At 41.3% G+C, this 14,392-nt stretch overlaps 1 protein-coding gene across 1 annotated transcript in view; it reads left to right on the forward strand.

Moving 5' to 3' along the window:
* ITPR2 (inositol 1,4,5-trisphosphate receptor type 2) overlaps window positions 1-14,392 on the forward strand; it is a 431,766-nt gene that overhangs the window by 369,866 nt on the left and 47,508 nt on the right. Inside the window, exons 53-54 of the mRNA XM_053921707.2 lie at window positions 10,931-11,061; window positions 12,177-12,342. Of these exons, the coding sequence (XP_053777682.1) occupies window positions 10,931-11,061; window positions 12,177-12,342 (297 nt within the window). The remainder of the gene's footprint in view (window positions 1-10,930; window positions 11,062-12,176; window positions 12,343-14,392) is intronic.

Below are 14,392 nucleotides of genomic sequence, written 5' to 3' on the forward strand. Positions count from 1 at the left end.
ACCAAGAATGTTCTCCTCCCCTTCCTCCTGGGTACCCAGTCAGGGCTTCCAAACACGGGACCAGCTCTTTCTCCGCTTGTGCAGCTTACTGTGCTCTGCAGTGTCTACAGTCCTGTTACCTGCATCCTCAAGTTTCACTTCCCATTTCTTCAACCTTCCTCACAATTACAGCGCTGACTCGTGATGTCACACTCCAGGGTGAGAAGTTGAGTGGTGATGTCCTACTCTGGATGGTGCAACCTGCAGTCACACCACACTCTTGACGTGTATGTGGCTGACTCTTTGCTAAAACGCCCTTCTTCCCTGGTGCAGCTGTCAAGCCATAAATGCCTATCCTGTACGCAGCCAATTGGGAGTTTGGAATTTCAAGTGTAAAATCATTTGCTTATTTCTATTTATTTCTGCTAACCTGTAATCCAAGGGCCATTCCAGTTTCGCCCTGTGAATAGATTAGGAGGTTTTGACCAGCTGACCTCTATGTTTCAGGTCCCTTCCAGTTCTGAGGTGTCCTGGTACCTTCATGGATCCTGTTTCTGTCAAGCAATGTATTTGTTCCCTCTTGTGTCATCCTCAAGTTTGATCAGCTCTAGGACAGGGACCAGCAAGCTGTGGCTCATGGGGAGATCTGACTTGTCACCTCAGGCTAAGAATGGTTGTAACGTTTTTTGAAGTTTTTTTTTCCTTTTAAGAAGAATATTCAGTGGAAACTATACGTAGCCCACAAAGACAATTTGTGCTAGAAATGTTGCATAGGACAGTGCTAACAACAGAGTTCTTTACCTTGCTGCTGGAAACATGCCTTCATATTGACGTAGTCACGTTTCTTGCAGTTTTTCACCACATGAAAATAGGTCTTAAATAAACTATTATTTAGCCCACGGTTCTCCATTTTTTTTAATTAGTATGCCCCCTTCAAACCCTCCTTGCCAAAGTCCAGATGTGTAATGTCTGCCACGGCGCCAGGTCGAGGCTGGCCTGAACCCATACTGGCTTCTCTGATTCGCAACTCCTTCCACACCATCTCTCTAGCGATCCACTGGGGTGTGTTATCGTGGGGACCAGCATCAAGCTCATTTGCCAGCAGCTTGCAGAATCTGTCATAATCTCAAATTTAGGTCTTCAGATCCTTCTCTGCTCTTATCATCATCCATTATTTTTTTTTTTAAATCGCAGAGAGCAACTATGTAAACTTGGACATAGTTTAAGTAGCTGAGTGATATCTAAATAAAATTAAGTAGCTCTTAGGGTCTTTGGGGCACCTGGAACTTCAGTTTATTGTCACCAATATGTATCTTCTTTTCTACTCAGCATTTTTCTCCTTAACAAAATGTGGAAAATGGTATATTTAAAAAGTTACTTTCTTGTTAGCACAAATATTTTAACAACATGGTTCCAACGTGTATAGCAACCCTATTCCTGCCTTGTTCTTCTACATCTGAATATTACTTTAAAATTGTTTCCTTTACTTTAAAGAAGATATACTTTACCTGTAATTTGATTTTTAAGACCAGAACATTACTTTGCCAGTGAGTCGACAACAAAGCTAGTGTTCCCCCTGCCAGAAAGACAGCTGACCCTGGGAGCCCTGCACAGCAGGTGAGCTAGCGATGCCCGCCCACAGCCTGGGAGCTAGAAGCTCCTAAGGCACAGCGAGGTAACTGCCAGAGCCCAGTCTCCTAGAGCGAGATCTTCCAGATCATTCCCACTGTAAACACAGCCCAAGTCGTGGCTGCCCAGCTTTCTACAACTCCCCAGCTGTTGTTGATGTTCAACCAGTCATTCTGTTGTAATTATTTCATATGCTGTTACCAATAGGGACATTTTGATCTTAATGTTGAAAAAAGTGAAGTGAATATTTTTGTAAAACAGGAAATTAGTTGTCTACCCAGTACATCCTTAGATGATGCTGATGATGATATTAGTAATTTAAACAACCTTACGTGTTCTTTTATTCCTTCATCCATACATCAGTATTTGTTGAGCCTATACTGTGGACCAGCCACCATACCAGGTATTCAGGACATACTGTTGAGTAAACAAATATGGATCCTGGCCCTTTGGGAACTTATAAAATAGTGGCAGAAGCATAAAAAGTTATAACATATGGTGAGTCCCGCCAGTGGGTCTGTGATAGGTAGTCACAGGAGAGCCGGGTAGCAGGAAGATCAAACAGAAAGGCTTTCCTGAGGAGAGATTATTTAAACTGAGACATGAAGGATGAGAAGGAGTCATTCAAGCCAGGAGGAAGGAGAAGTGCACCCTGGTCATAAGGGAAAGCAGTATATGAAGACCCTGAGGAGAGATGGGTGTGACTAATTATCCTCATAATAGAGGTAAAACACTGAAGGACCTTAAGCTGGATCACATGGCTAGTAAATCAATCTAGCTCCCTGATTCCAAAGCCTGTACTCCAGCCCTCTGAGTGTTCTTGCCTCCTAATTAAAGGATTAATCTCTGTAAATTATGTTTCCTAACCCACATTTAGAGGTTGTTAAAATTCTGCCTATCATATTTCCTTTCCCCAAAAATGCTTGGATAGATTTTCTTTATGCATATTGTATCCTAAAGGCAATTTCTTAAATAGTTTCTATTGTGTATTTATCAACTGGAGTTGGTATCCTTCCGCCCACTGTCTCAGGGATGTTTGTCAGTGTCTCGAGACTTGTTTGGTTTTCAGAACTCTGGGAGGGGTGCTACTTGCATGTAGTGAGCAGAGGCCAGGGATGCTGCTAACTGTCCCGCAATGCACAGGACAGCCCCACAACAAAGAATTATCCAGTCCAAAATGCCAGTGGTGTTGAGGTTGGGAAACTCCGTTCTATTACATGGTCTGTTTGGATATCAGTTTGTAACTCTGAATACAAATTCATAAAAGGCTTCCCATCAAAACCTCTGCAACCTCTTACTTACCTAAAATATTACACAGAGAACATCTCTTTTCTCTATGGTCAAATGTGGACAGTCCTTCCAGGTGTATCATTCCAGGGGCAACTCTCCATTTTTTTAGGCTCTACCTGAGTTGGGAATGGTGGGGACAGGCAGGTATGATTTTTCAGGAAAAGCTCTCAGAGTTGGGAGGAATTTCATCACTGGAGGTGTGACAGAGACAGAGTGGGGAGCCAGAAATGGTGGCAATAGCTTTTCACAGTCAGGGATCATTCCTAACTCAGTATTAAAAACTGCAGGAATGCCTGTCTTGATCTGCTTTTTCTTCTGTGCCCTTTTTGCATTTGACATGGTAACTAATAAAATTCACCTGATTGAAAATTCCGTGGATTTAATCTTGTAGCCCTTTATATTTTGGCCACACGTATTTAACTACAAAAGTAGAGTAGCAGCTAGAACCTGGTGTTTGCTGTGCAGCATGTTTCACTTAGATTTAAAAATAACTTTTCTATGTCTACAACCAGGATTGAATTTTAATTTGCAAACCCTAGTGTGCATTTGTGAGGGGCCTGGTTTGTTACCTGTGGGCAGCAGGACCACATTACAAAGGCCCAGAAATACACAGCAACATAATAACAAGCCTCGTGGTGCTCGGGAGGCCAAGCGGCCCGTTCCCGAGGAAGCTCCGGCCGATGCCGGCAGGGCCATTGTCCCAGCAGCAGCATGGAAACTAGCAACCAACTGCGGCTGGAAAAAAAAGAATTTTTATTTCATTTGCAGCAGACCTCCCTGACTTCCTAGACAAAAATATTCACTTAAAAAATAAACCCCCAAACTGGTTTTCTAGAAAAGTAAGACCTGTTGAGACAATGTACGAAATATAGTCACGATTATTTTCTAAGTAAAAAAAATCATTTGAGTGTTTAGAAAAGGAAGTTCACAGATGTCTAACATCTATGAGTAATTCAAATTTAATATGTGTTCGTATTCTACTTTAACAAAAAAGACTGTTGAATACCAGAAACTGATCAGCCTTAATGCCACTCTACATTTTGGCTTCCTTCTGAGTGCCCAGCATTTTTAATTGTTTTTTTCCTAGTTCAAATTTCTTAAAATCAGCATTTCCATAATGACTCGATTATAATTAAAGTTCAAGACTAAGAAACAAAACACCCAATCAGACCAGAAAAAAAGAAAAAAGAATCCCAAAATGAGGGAAGTGTAAGGAGTCTCTGGGACAACATCAAGCATGATAAGGGTGCTGGAAGGAGAAGAGAGAGAGCAAGGAATTGAAAACCTATGTGAAAAAGCAATGAGGAAAAGCTTCCCTAACCTGGTGAAGGAAATAGACAAGTCCAGGAAGCACAGAGAGTCCCAGACAGAAGGAAATCAAAGAGGTCCACATCAAGACACATCATCATTAAAATGCCAAAGGTTAAAAACAAAGAATCTTAAAAGCAGCAAGAGAAAATCAAGTATCTATAGGGGAACTTCCATAAAACTCTCAGCAAGAAATATTCAAAGTGACGAAAAGCAAGGAGGTACAACCAAGATTATCTATCCTGCAAAGCTATCATTTAGAATTTAAGGAAAAAATTTCCCAGACAAGGAAAAGCTAAAGGAGTTCATTACCACCAAACCAGTATTACATAAAATGTTAAAGGGTCTTCTTTAAGGAAAAAAATATAAATTAAAAAAAATAAATTATATGTGTGTGTGTGTGTGTGTGTATATGAATAGTAGTCCTGGCCAGTGTGACTCAGTTGGTTGGGGTGTCACCGCATACACAGAGGGGTTGCAGGTTCGATTTCTAGTCCAGGTACATGCCTGGGTTGCAGGTTTGATCCTCAGTTGGGGTGTGTGTGGGAGGCAACTGATCGATATTTCTCACATCAGTTTCTCTCTCTCTCTCTCTGTCTCTCTGTCTCTCTGTTTCTCCCCCCTTTCACACTCTCTAAAAGCAATGAAAAAATGTCCTTAGATGAGGGTTAAAAAATATATATATGAATAATAAAATGGCAATAAATACATATACATCAACAATTTAATCTAAAAACCCCAAAATAAACAAACAAGCAGAACAGTGGCAGACTCATGGATACAGAGAACATTTTGATAGTTGTCAGATGGGAGTGGGGTTGTGGGGGCAGTGAGGTGGGTGAAGGGATTAAGAAGTATAAATTGGCCCTGGCCAGGTGGCTAAGTTAGTTGGAGCATTGTCCCATACACCTGAGGTTACAGGATCGATCCTTTGTCAGAACACATACCTAGGTTGCAGGTTTGCTTCCTGGTCATGGCATGCGGGAGGCAGCTTACTGATGTTTCTCTCTCACATCCATGTTTCTCTCTTTCTCTCTCCCTTCCTCTCTCTGAATTCAATAAACATATTCTTGAGTACAGATTTTAAGAAAGGAAGTACAAATTGGTAGTTGCAGAATGTTCCTGGGTGTGCGAAGTGCAGCGTGGGTAATATAGTCAGTAATGCCGTGGTAACTCTGTGTGCTGTCCGATGGATACCGGATTTAGTACTTGATAAGTTATATGATGTCTAATCACGGGGTTGTGCATTTGAAACATAATATGGTGTGTCAGCTGTAATTGAAAAATAGCAACATAAAAAATTAAAATAAGGAACAAAATTAATGAACAAACAAAACAGAAACAGACTCATAGATACAGAGAGCAAACCGATGCTTGCCAGGGGGAGGCGTGTGGAGGTGGGTGAAAAAGGTGAAGGGATCGAGAAGTGCAGATCGGTAGTCACATAGTCACAAAACAGTCACAGGGATGCAAAGTACAGCGTAGGGAATGTGGCCCCCCAAAAAAAATACTAACGAACTGAACATTTTAAATCTATCTCAATGACAATCTTGGGCTTTCTAATAAACCATCAAAAATGAATAATTTAACTATTAAAGCAGAAAAAATAACATTATTAAATACTCTTATTCAAGTATGCCCAGTATTTTAAGAAACAAAACAAAACTTTGTAATAAAACAGAGTTTCTCAACCTCAACACCACTGACATGTTGGCCAGACCAGCACCTCAGATAGGAAGGGAATATTTCAAAGCCAATAGAATGTATATTTGTTCCTTTCCTCATATGAAACATTTTATTTATATATGAACTAGGAAGAATATTTTACTAATACTCAACTGAATGTGAGAAGAATAATCTCATCTTATTCAAGTATTAAATGTGTTGATTATGTTAAAACTAACTTTGCATAAGATTTAACAGACATTTATTAGCAATAAAGATAATCATGATACCTAGAATTTATTACACCCTGTGTCCCAAACAACGTTCTAAGTTCCTTACAAGTGTACATTTAGTTCTTTTTAAACGTCTCCACATGAAAAGCCCATGTCCGCTAATTCTTTCCTTTTGCTTGGAAACAGCCATGTTCGCTCACTGCTTTCCTAACTACCTCTGTTTCATCCTGCCTCCCTTGCCACCATTGGCGGGACCTTCTTTCTTACGTCTGAAATCTTTGCCTTGCTAATCTGTTCCCTCTCTTCCTCTTAGGTCCTAACCAAACCTTCCTCTGCATTCTGCTATTCCTCCCAAATGAATATTCTATCATTCTCCTTCCTTTCAGTTACAGATTTCCTGGAAAATGTTGGCTCCACTGTCTCCTTCAATTTCTGCATCAACCTCTTCTCTTTCACTATTTGTCAACTTCCTATTGTTTCTTGTGACCTAATGGTGGAATCCACCAACCTTTTCTTGCTTCTCATTGCTCTTGGCCCTCTGTAACTGGGACATTTTTTAATACCTTCTCCATCTGTAAAGCATTTTCTTCCTTCATTTGCGATTCCAGTACTCTCCCAGCTCTCTTGTCTTCTCTAGCTTTTTAAAATTTTATCATCTTCTTACTTGTAAGCTTAAGAATCATCTGAGATTCTTTCCTTGTCTTCATCAAAACACCCTATATCTAGTTCCTTCTTCTCAATTGTCTGTTTCTGGGACCTAGTGGGACCATCCTTTCCGAAGTCACCTCCGGCTGGAGCTTTAGTGTGATATTTAGTGCTGCTTTCTCTCTTGTGCCTAGAGTCCCGGCAGCTCTTGTCCATTCATCCTTTCCGTTCCCACTCTCATTGCCCTATAGAGGCTCAGAGTGCATCATGCCTGAATCATTGCACCTGCTGCCTAAGTGATCTTTCCACCTCTGCTCATTCTCTCTTCAGCTCACCCACTATATCACCCCTAGACAACTTGTCAGAAATCACTGCTTTGAATATTTCTTCTCTTTCCCAACTCAAGATTTCTGCCATGGCCCATTGCCTGCCAAATAAAGTCAAAACTCACTAAAACTTCACAGAGACTTTCCAGCTTTATCTTCCACTCCTCTGCATGCTGTTTGTTTGCTGTTCATCACAGCAGCAAATAATTTTTTGCACCTCTGGGGCTCTCTGCCTATGCAATGTGGAATGCCTCTCTACTCCTGTCTTAGTCCATTCAAGGAAAACTTGGAGTCTACATTAATTAGAGGGGCTCCCCTCTAATTACCCATGGTGCTAAAGTTTCTCTTTCTATTCTAATCTCTTTTCACTACTTCTGTAGCTTTTATCACATGTTAATTTGTTTTATTACCTAAGTACAATAAGTCCTCATTTGACATTATTGAGAGGTTCTTGGAAACGATATAAAATGTAACCACTTTTATCATAAGCTAATCTATATGAATTAAGTTACTGTGGCTTCTCATCAACATTATAATGAAACAATGTTCAACAAAATGACATTATTCAAAGACCTGCAATACATGTTTTATCTCATACTATTTCACCAACTGGATAGTAACCCACCCTGCCCCTGTTGAAAGTTCTCCAGTGGCTCCCACAGCTTTCAGGATCAAGTTTAAACTCTTCATCTTGATGTATGAGTTTCTCCGGATCTGAACTCTGCCTGCTCCTCTTCTCACAGCACCCACCCTTGTCTGCAGGCACCGAAGGCACAGTCGGTCCAGTTCAGCTGCAGTTCCCCACACACCCTACATGCGTTCATGTCTGTTTTGCCTTTACTCATCCCATTTCATGTGCCTGGGATGTTTTGCATCACTGATTTTACTGGCCAAATGTGCCTCTCTTTCAAGATTCAAGTGCCACCTCCTTCAGGGTGCTCATCCCTGACACCCCAGCCCATGGGATGCACATCCTTCCTGCCTGTGCAGGACCTTGGGATATGATACTGCTCTTGTTCATCTGCTGACCTACCTACCTACCTTTCCTAGGGGAACATAAGTTTCACAGGGGCCGCAACACCTTCAGCTTCCCACCTGTATTCCTAGCACCTAGCCCAGGGCTATTGATGTAGTGAAATGAGGCAGATTGGGCTTGGGGAGGCCAGCCTGGTATGTAGATAGGTCTCCAGAAGGCAGCATTTACTTAGGTGAATTTGCCATGACTCAGGGCCTGGCTTTCAGCCTGAAGGCCTGGGAACTTGGCTTAACATATTATGAGTGGATCCATCTCACAAAGGGAAAATCTTAACCAAGCTCACAGAGGCTACTATGTAAAATTGGCATGCCTGTGCTCTAGTTATTAAGGAGTGTGTTAACTGGACTGTTGCTGGCATTAACCTGCCCTTGGCATTCTCCCCCTGTTTCTATGCCACACAAAAAGCCAATTCTATCATTGTATATTTGCAACCAATTTATTTTATTTCACAATGGCTAATCACATGAATTGTGTGTGGATTTTACTAGCTTACCTGTTAAAGAACCAACAACCTTATTTCTAAATTCTTGGGGAGAGATGGGAACAGTTCCCTGTAGTTTCTCAGTACTGATTAATAAATCTTTAATAAACATGTGTGTGATATTGCTAATTAAGTAAACGAATTCAGATCCTGCCACTGGTTATAAGAAGGCTTTGATTGCAAGGCTAATTGTGGCAAAGTAACATAGAAGCATATTCCATCCGACCTCATTACTGGAAAACCACATCTCTCTTTAAAAACTTCTTTAACTCTGTGACACATTTCTAACTGCTTTTCTTCACGTGCTTCCTAGCCATCCCATTAGAAGGCAGCACCGGGTGTCTGGGACCTCACCAGCACGTTGCAAACTGAGCTTTCTCCCTGCTCTCTCCGCCTACCTGTATCTTCTGCTGCTCTGACTGCTGCCACCACAAGCCCTACCTGTTCCCCATTTCTCCTTCCTCCAAAGGCAGTTTTATTTCTTCTCCTTTCTGAATCAGAATGGCGCCTTGCGGCTCACCTCTAAGGTAAGTGGTCCAGCGCAGACTCTGCTGAGACCTTGGAGGCTGCACTTGGTGCTTGCACGCCTCTGACTTTAGCCCTTCTCTCGAGGTGCGTGTTTTAAAAAGAAGTAGCTCTGGATAAAATGAAAAGGTAGGGATCCCTCATCCAAGTGATATTAAAATAAAGTCAATTCACAAGAGGAAAATCAGCCTTTTGTAACAAAGTACCAAACAGGCTGTTGGTCATGGATCATGTAGACAGAATTAGGCTGATTCTTTTTTCCTTAGTTGGTTATTGTTGTTATACAATGCGCAGGCAGGCTGTGGCTGTGCAATACCAAAATTCAGGGCCACGACAGTTTTTTAACTTTGTAGCAAGAGAAATACATTTCTGCTTCCGTGTCAATATGGGAAAATCCTGATTCCAGTGTTCAATTTAGTATGATTTTTTTACTCTTTTAGATGACAGTAAATTATTACCAAGTTTGGTAACTTTACCATTCAACAAAGTAAGACTAGGAATTTTTTGTCATGTTGTATCTTTTTTTTTCTCCCCATTTTCCACTAAATATTGTCACATAACTACATTTGCATAAAATAAATTGTTCACATAAATACATTCTGCTTCTTATCCATAGTTCCATGCTGGTCATTAAGAAGATTTAGACCGTAAGCGAATTAATGAAATAATATCTGCCCTAATTTTTAAGCACCTGCACTGTGTCTGCCAGTCTCTCTGCAAGGTGTTTTGTGTATCTTAAATATAATACTCCGAAGTGTTTCATCTTTAAACAAACCTCCCATTTTGCAGAGGAGGCTACTGAGGTTCAGGAGCTTGCCTGAATCCCAGCACCGGTGCAGAGCAGAATTCAAACCGGGGCCCACCTCGCTTCTTTGCGCACTCTTTTCCCTGCAGCTCTTTGCTTCCGGGGAGCTGTGTCTTCGGGAGGCCTTACCACAGCCTCCTCCACCCACAACACATCCATGCACAATGAATATTAGATTTTTTACGATTAGATTTTTTGACCTTCTCGCTCTGTCATTTTCCACTGATGGAATTAAAAGCTACTTCAGTGGCTTTATCAGTCTGTGTCAGTCGTGGGCTGCCACATATAAAACAGGTGTTGTATGACTTCAAAAAACTGTCACGGCATGGTTATGAAAAAATAGATCTTTGGAAGTAGATAATAGTGTATTTTAAAAACACACGTTTGCAAAAGGTAAGAATTCTTTCTTTTTTACAGCCGCATGTTATTCCGTTGTATAAACGTACCACAGCTTTTTTATCCACTCATCTAGTGATGGGCACTTGGCTGTTTCCAGATCTTGGTGATTGTAAATAACACTGCTATGAAACACAGGGGTGCTTATCTTCTTTCGAATTGGTGTTTTGGGATTCTTAGGATATATTCCAAGAATGGATAGATCTGGAAATTGTTATGCTAAGTGAAATAAACCAGTCAGTGAAGGGCGAATACCATATGATCTCACTTACATGTGTGATCCAATGAACAAAATAAACTGACGTACAAAACAGAAACAGAGGCCTGGATACATGGAACAGACTGACAGCTGTCAGAGGGGAGGGGGAGGGGTAAACTGTATGCAAGAAGGGGAAAGGATTAGCCCAAGAACATACATGCGTCCCCCATGGACACAGAGACAACTGTGGTGATGGCCAGAGGGAAGAGGGGGGTGAGGGCTGGGTGGAGGTGGGCAAAGGGGGTCCGAGGTTAGGGACATGTGTAATAGTGTCAAAAATAAAACTAAAGGTAAAAGAATTAACAGAAAACAAACCATGAGTTTGCTGTGTTGTTGAATTTGTGTGTTTATAGCTGAGGAAGAATATGAAGACGGAATTGAAAGGACATGTGACACTCTCCTTATGTGCATTATCACCGTCCTGAACCAGGGCCTCAGGAACGGAGGCGGAGTGGGGGATGTGCTGAGGAGGCCATCGAAAGACGTAAGCTGCAGAAGTGTTTTCTCAAGAAGCACATAATTGTTTTCTTTAAAGCCCCTCTCAACGATATTTACAATACAGTTTTTTGTTTTCAGGGTACTATCTTGTGTCATTTGCTTTAAAAGTATAATGGTAGCCATTAAACCCAATTCATTGTATGCTAGGATTCCATGGAAATCCCTAATATACTGAAAACCTACGTTGTTAGTGGGGTTATGGAGTGGTTCCGAGCTTGACCTGTGTATTATATCACAGCAGCCACATCACGGTGACAAACACCATAGAGGAGTCGAGTGTTACATAAACAACAGACACTAGGCTGCCTCTCGTCTTTCAGCTTTCTCAGGCGTGAAGATGTCCTCTCTGCCTCTGAACACGAGTAGCCTTCATTATTTATCCATGATGAGTAGAAAATTTAAACAAATTCTAACAGGATTGCACGTCTTAAAATGGCAAGGCTGAGAAATTTCTCATTAGCAGTAAAATCTCAAGCACCAGCCTGGGAGCTTGAAAAAAAATCTCAGTCCTCCAACAGGCCAGCTGTATCATGTTGCCGATTCATCTAATGTTTCCTCATCTGTGACATGGCTGGACTACACGGGCTCTAATGTGTACTTGAATACTGTTCATCAAGTAGGAATAGCTTGAGCTCTATGTACTTGACCTTATCTATAAAGGCCAAGAACAAAACCTACTCCGGAAGTTGACAAATCATCAGGTCCCTTCCTCAACTCCCTAATCATTGACTTCTGGAACTGATATGTGTATACCTTTGGTGCAACTTCTGGGATGCAACCTACTGCCCCAAAATGCATTGAGCAGAGTGACAAAGTGGTTTATAATAAAAAGTAAGTCTCCATTGTGAGGTGGGAGTGGAGGGAGTGTAAGTCCTAGAGAATAGAAGGGGTTCTGAGAGGAGGCTGTGAAGCTTTTCTTACTATATTTAAAGAAATTGAAGGTAGAAAGTCTTGTTTTTCCATCTAAGAATACTGTTTCTATTAATTTAGCATATATTTATTGAATATATTCCCTTTGCTAGCCAATATGCTGAATCACCATGCCTTGAAAATGTATATGTATGTGTGTATATATGTATTTTTTTTTAATTTTTATTTCAGGAGCCCTTGTTTGCTGCCCGAGTGGTGTATGACCTTCTTTTTTATTTCATTGTTATCATTATCGTTCTTAACCTGATTTTTGGTGTCATCATTGATACTTTTGCTGATCTCAGAAGTGAAAAACAGAAAAAAGAAGAAATTCTGAAGACAACCTGCTTCATCTGTGGTAAGTGTCCTCAAAATACAAAAATAGATGAAACAGCCTGGGAGGGGCTCGAATAATGTTTATTTGTCATGCTTTGGGAAAGTTATTTCAAAAATGAAAGCTGGACATAATTCAGATTGTGTATCTGAGCACTGGACTGGGATCCTCTGTTCCTTAAATAGATAGAAGAATTACATCTCAAAGCTATCTTGTCATTATTTCTGCAATTTCTTTGATTCTTTGACTTTAGAATATGTTGTGAAATGCCAAAGGGTTCTATGAACTGACAAACAGATTTTTCATCACAGTTACATACTGATTAAATAACAAAATGATTATTTTATTTTCTTAGATTATGAATCCACAGGTGATTTTTCCAGCAGTTTGAACTTTTACTCACTGACACTATGCTTTCAATTCTGAACTGTGCTGCTTTCTCTCTGTTTTTCCTCTCCCCTGCCTCCTCCCTCCCTCCCTATCCCCCTTCTGCATCCCGTCCTCCCTACCACCCTCTCCCTCTCACGCCCCCACCTTTCTTCCTTCCTCTTCAGCCTCCTGCCTTTCCCTGCTTCTTCCTTCCTAAGGAAGAAAGCAGAGTCTTCTCTTTACATGTCTAGGTTAGATGGAGGGAAGCAAGTTTGAGATGGAGCCAAGAATGATGCTGTGTAACGATTTGGGGATTTGGGGGTGTGAACCACTGTATCAAAGGATGAGTCCCACAGAGATAAAAAGACGCTGCCCTGAAAATCTTTCTGCATGTCTCACGGTCTTACTTTTGCACTGCTTCCTCCAAGCCCTTTTCTTCACAATCATAAAAACTATTATGTCAGCACATTACCTCTGAAAAGTGGATGTTTTGGAAGAATGTATCAGTAGCAGTAGGATATAAGCCTAATTCTAAGACATGATCCTATTTCCCATATTCTATCAACAAAACACACGAACAGTGTAATAAGGCCATCACTTACCCACCATTCCTGCTCCTGTAAGCTTTCCCTTCGCTGTCAAAACTCTCTTCAGCTTTTTATAGTTATTAAACAGCCTGTAACCTGTACATTTCCTAAAACATTACGGTAACCTTCATCACCAAATTGAAATGTTTTTCTCGAATCTCATCATTAATTTCCTGCTGACCTTTCCTTCTACCTTGAGTTGCATATTCTCTGGTTCCACCACAAGGTCCTATTTTTCTTCCTAGCCTCTAGATAAGAGGTTCTGATTTTACCATGGACTCCTGGTTGCTTCTCTCTGCCCTCCTCTTTATCATCACTTTATGCATATTATTGCCAAATATGCAACCACAGCTCCGGCTTCTGTCCAGGCTTTAGTCCTTTGTCTTCAATTTTCGACTGGCAGAAAGGTCTGGCTTCCTGGTAGCCAGCTTCACTGTGTACAAAAACCAGTGCATCCTGCCTTTCCATCTCCTCTCTCTAACCCAGGGACTTGTCCTGACTCCCATATTGCAATGAATGATATCCCATTACACCTCAGTTATCTGGACTGGGGACTTCTCCATAATTTTTACCATCTGCTTTGTCCTCTTCCAGGTGGACTAGTTACCAGGTGCTAATGAATCTTCTTTCACAGACCCACTCACTGCCTTCCTCAGATTCCCCTGGCCACACCTTGGTTTTCTGAGGCTCACGCTGACTCACCCCCGAATGGCCTGCTCAGTGCTGCCAGATGAATTTTTCTACTTTGAATTCATCCTTACTCAAAAGGCTACCAAGAGCACTGATGCCTGTAACTCTAAAACTCTAATTTTCCTGGCATGTAAGGGCCCCTTGTCTTTTTGCCCACCCTTTTACCCAATGTTCTCAGTTATAGCTCAAGTTATAGTCTAACTGTATTACTCATCTCTAACTCTCTTGTGTTCTCAGTTATGGTGTTTCTGTTGGGAATGCCTAGTCTCCTAAGCTGTCAAACTCCTGCTCTCTTTCTGAGGCCCAGATCTAATGCCATTATTGCATGAAGCCGTCTCTGACCTCACTAACCAGAAACAAATGTGTCTGTTCCTAAATCCCTCATGTTACCCTTAGCTGCGTGGTACTGTGCATTTTCTGTTGCCGTA

Source organism: Desmodus rotundus, chromosome 3 (genome assembly GCF_022682495.2).
Source record: "Desmodus rotundus isolate HL8 chromosome 3, HLdesRot8A.1, whole genome shotgun sequence".
Lineage (NCBI taxonomy): Eukaryota > Metazoa > Chordata > Mammalia > Chiroptera > Phyllostomidae > Desmodus > Desmodus rotundus.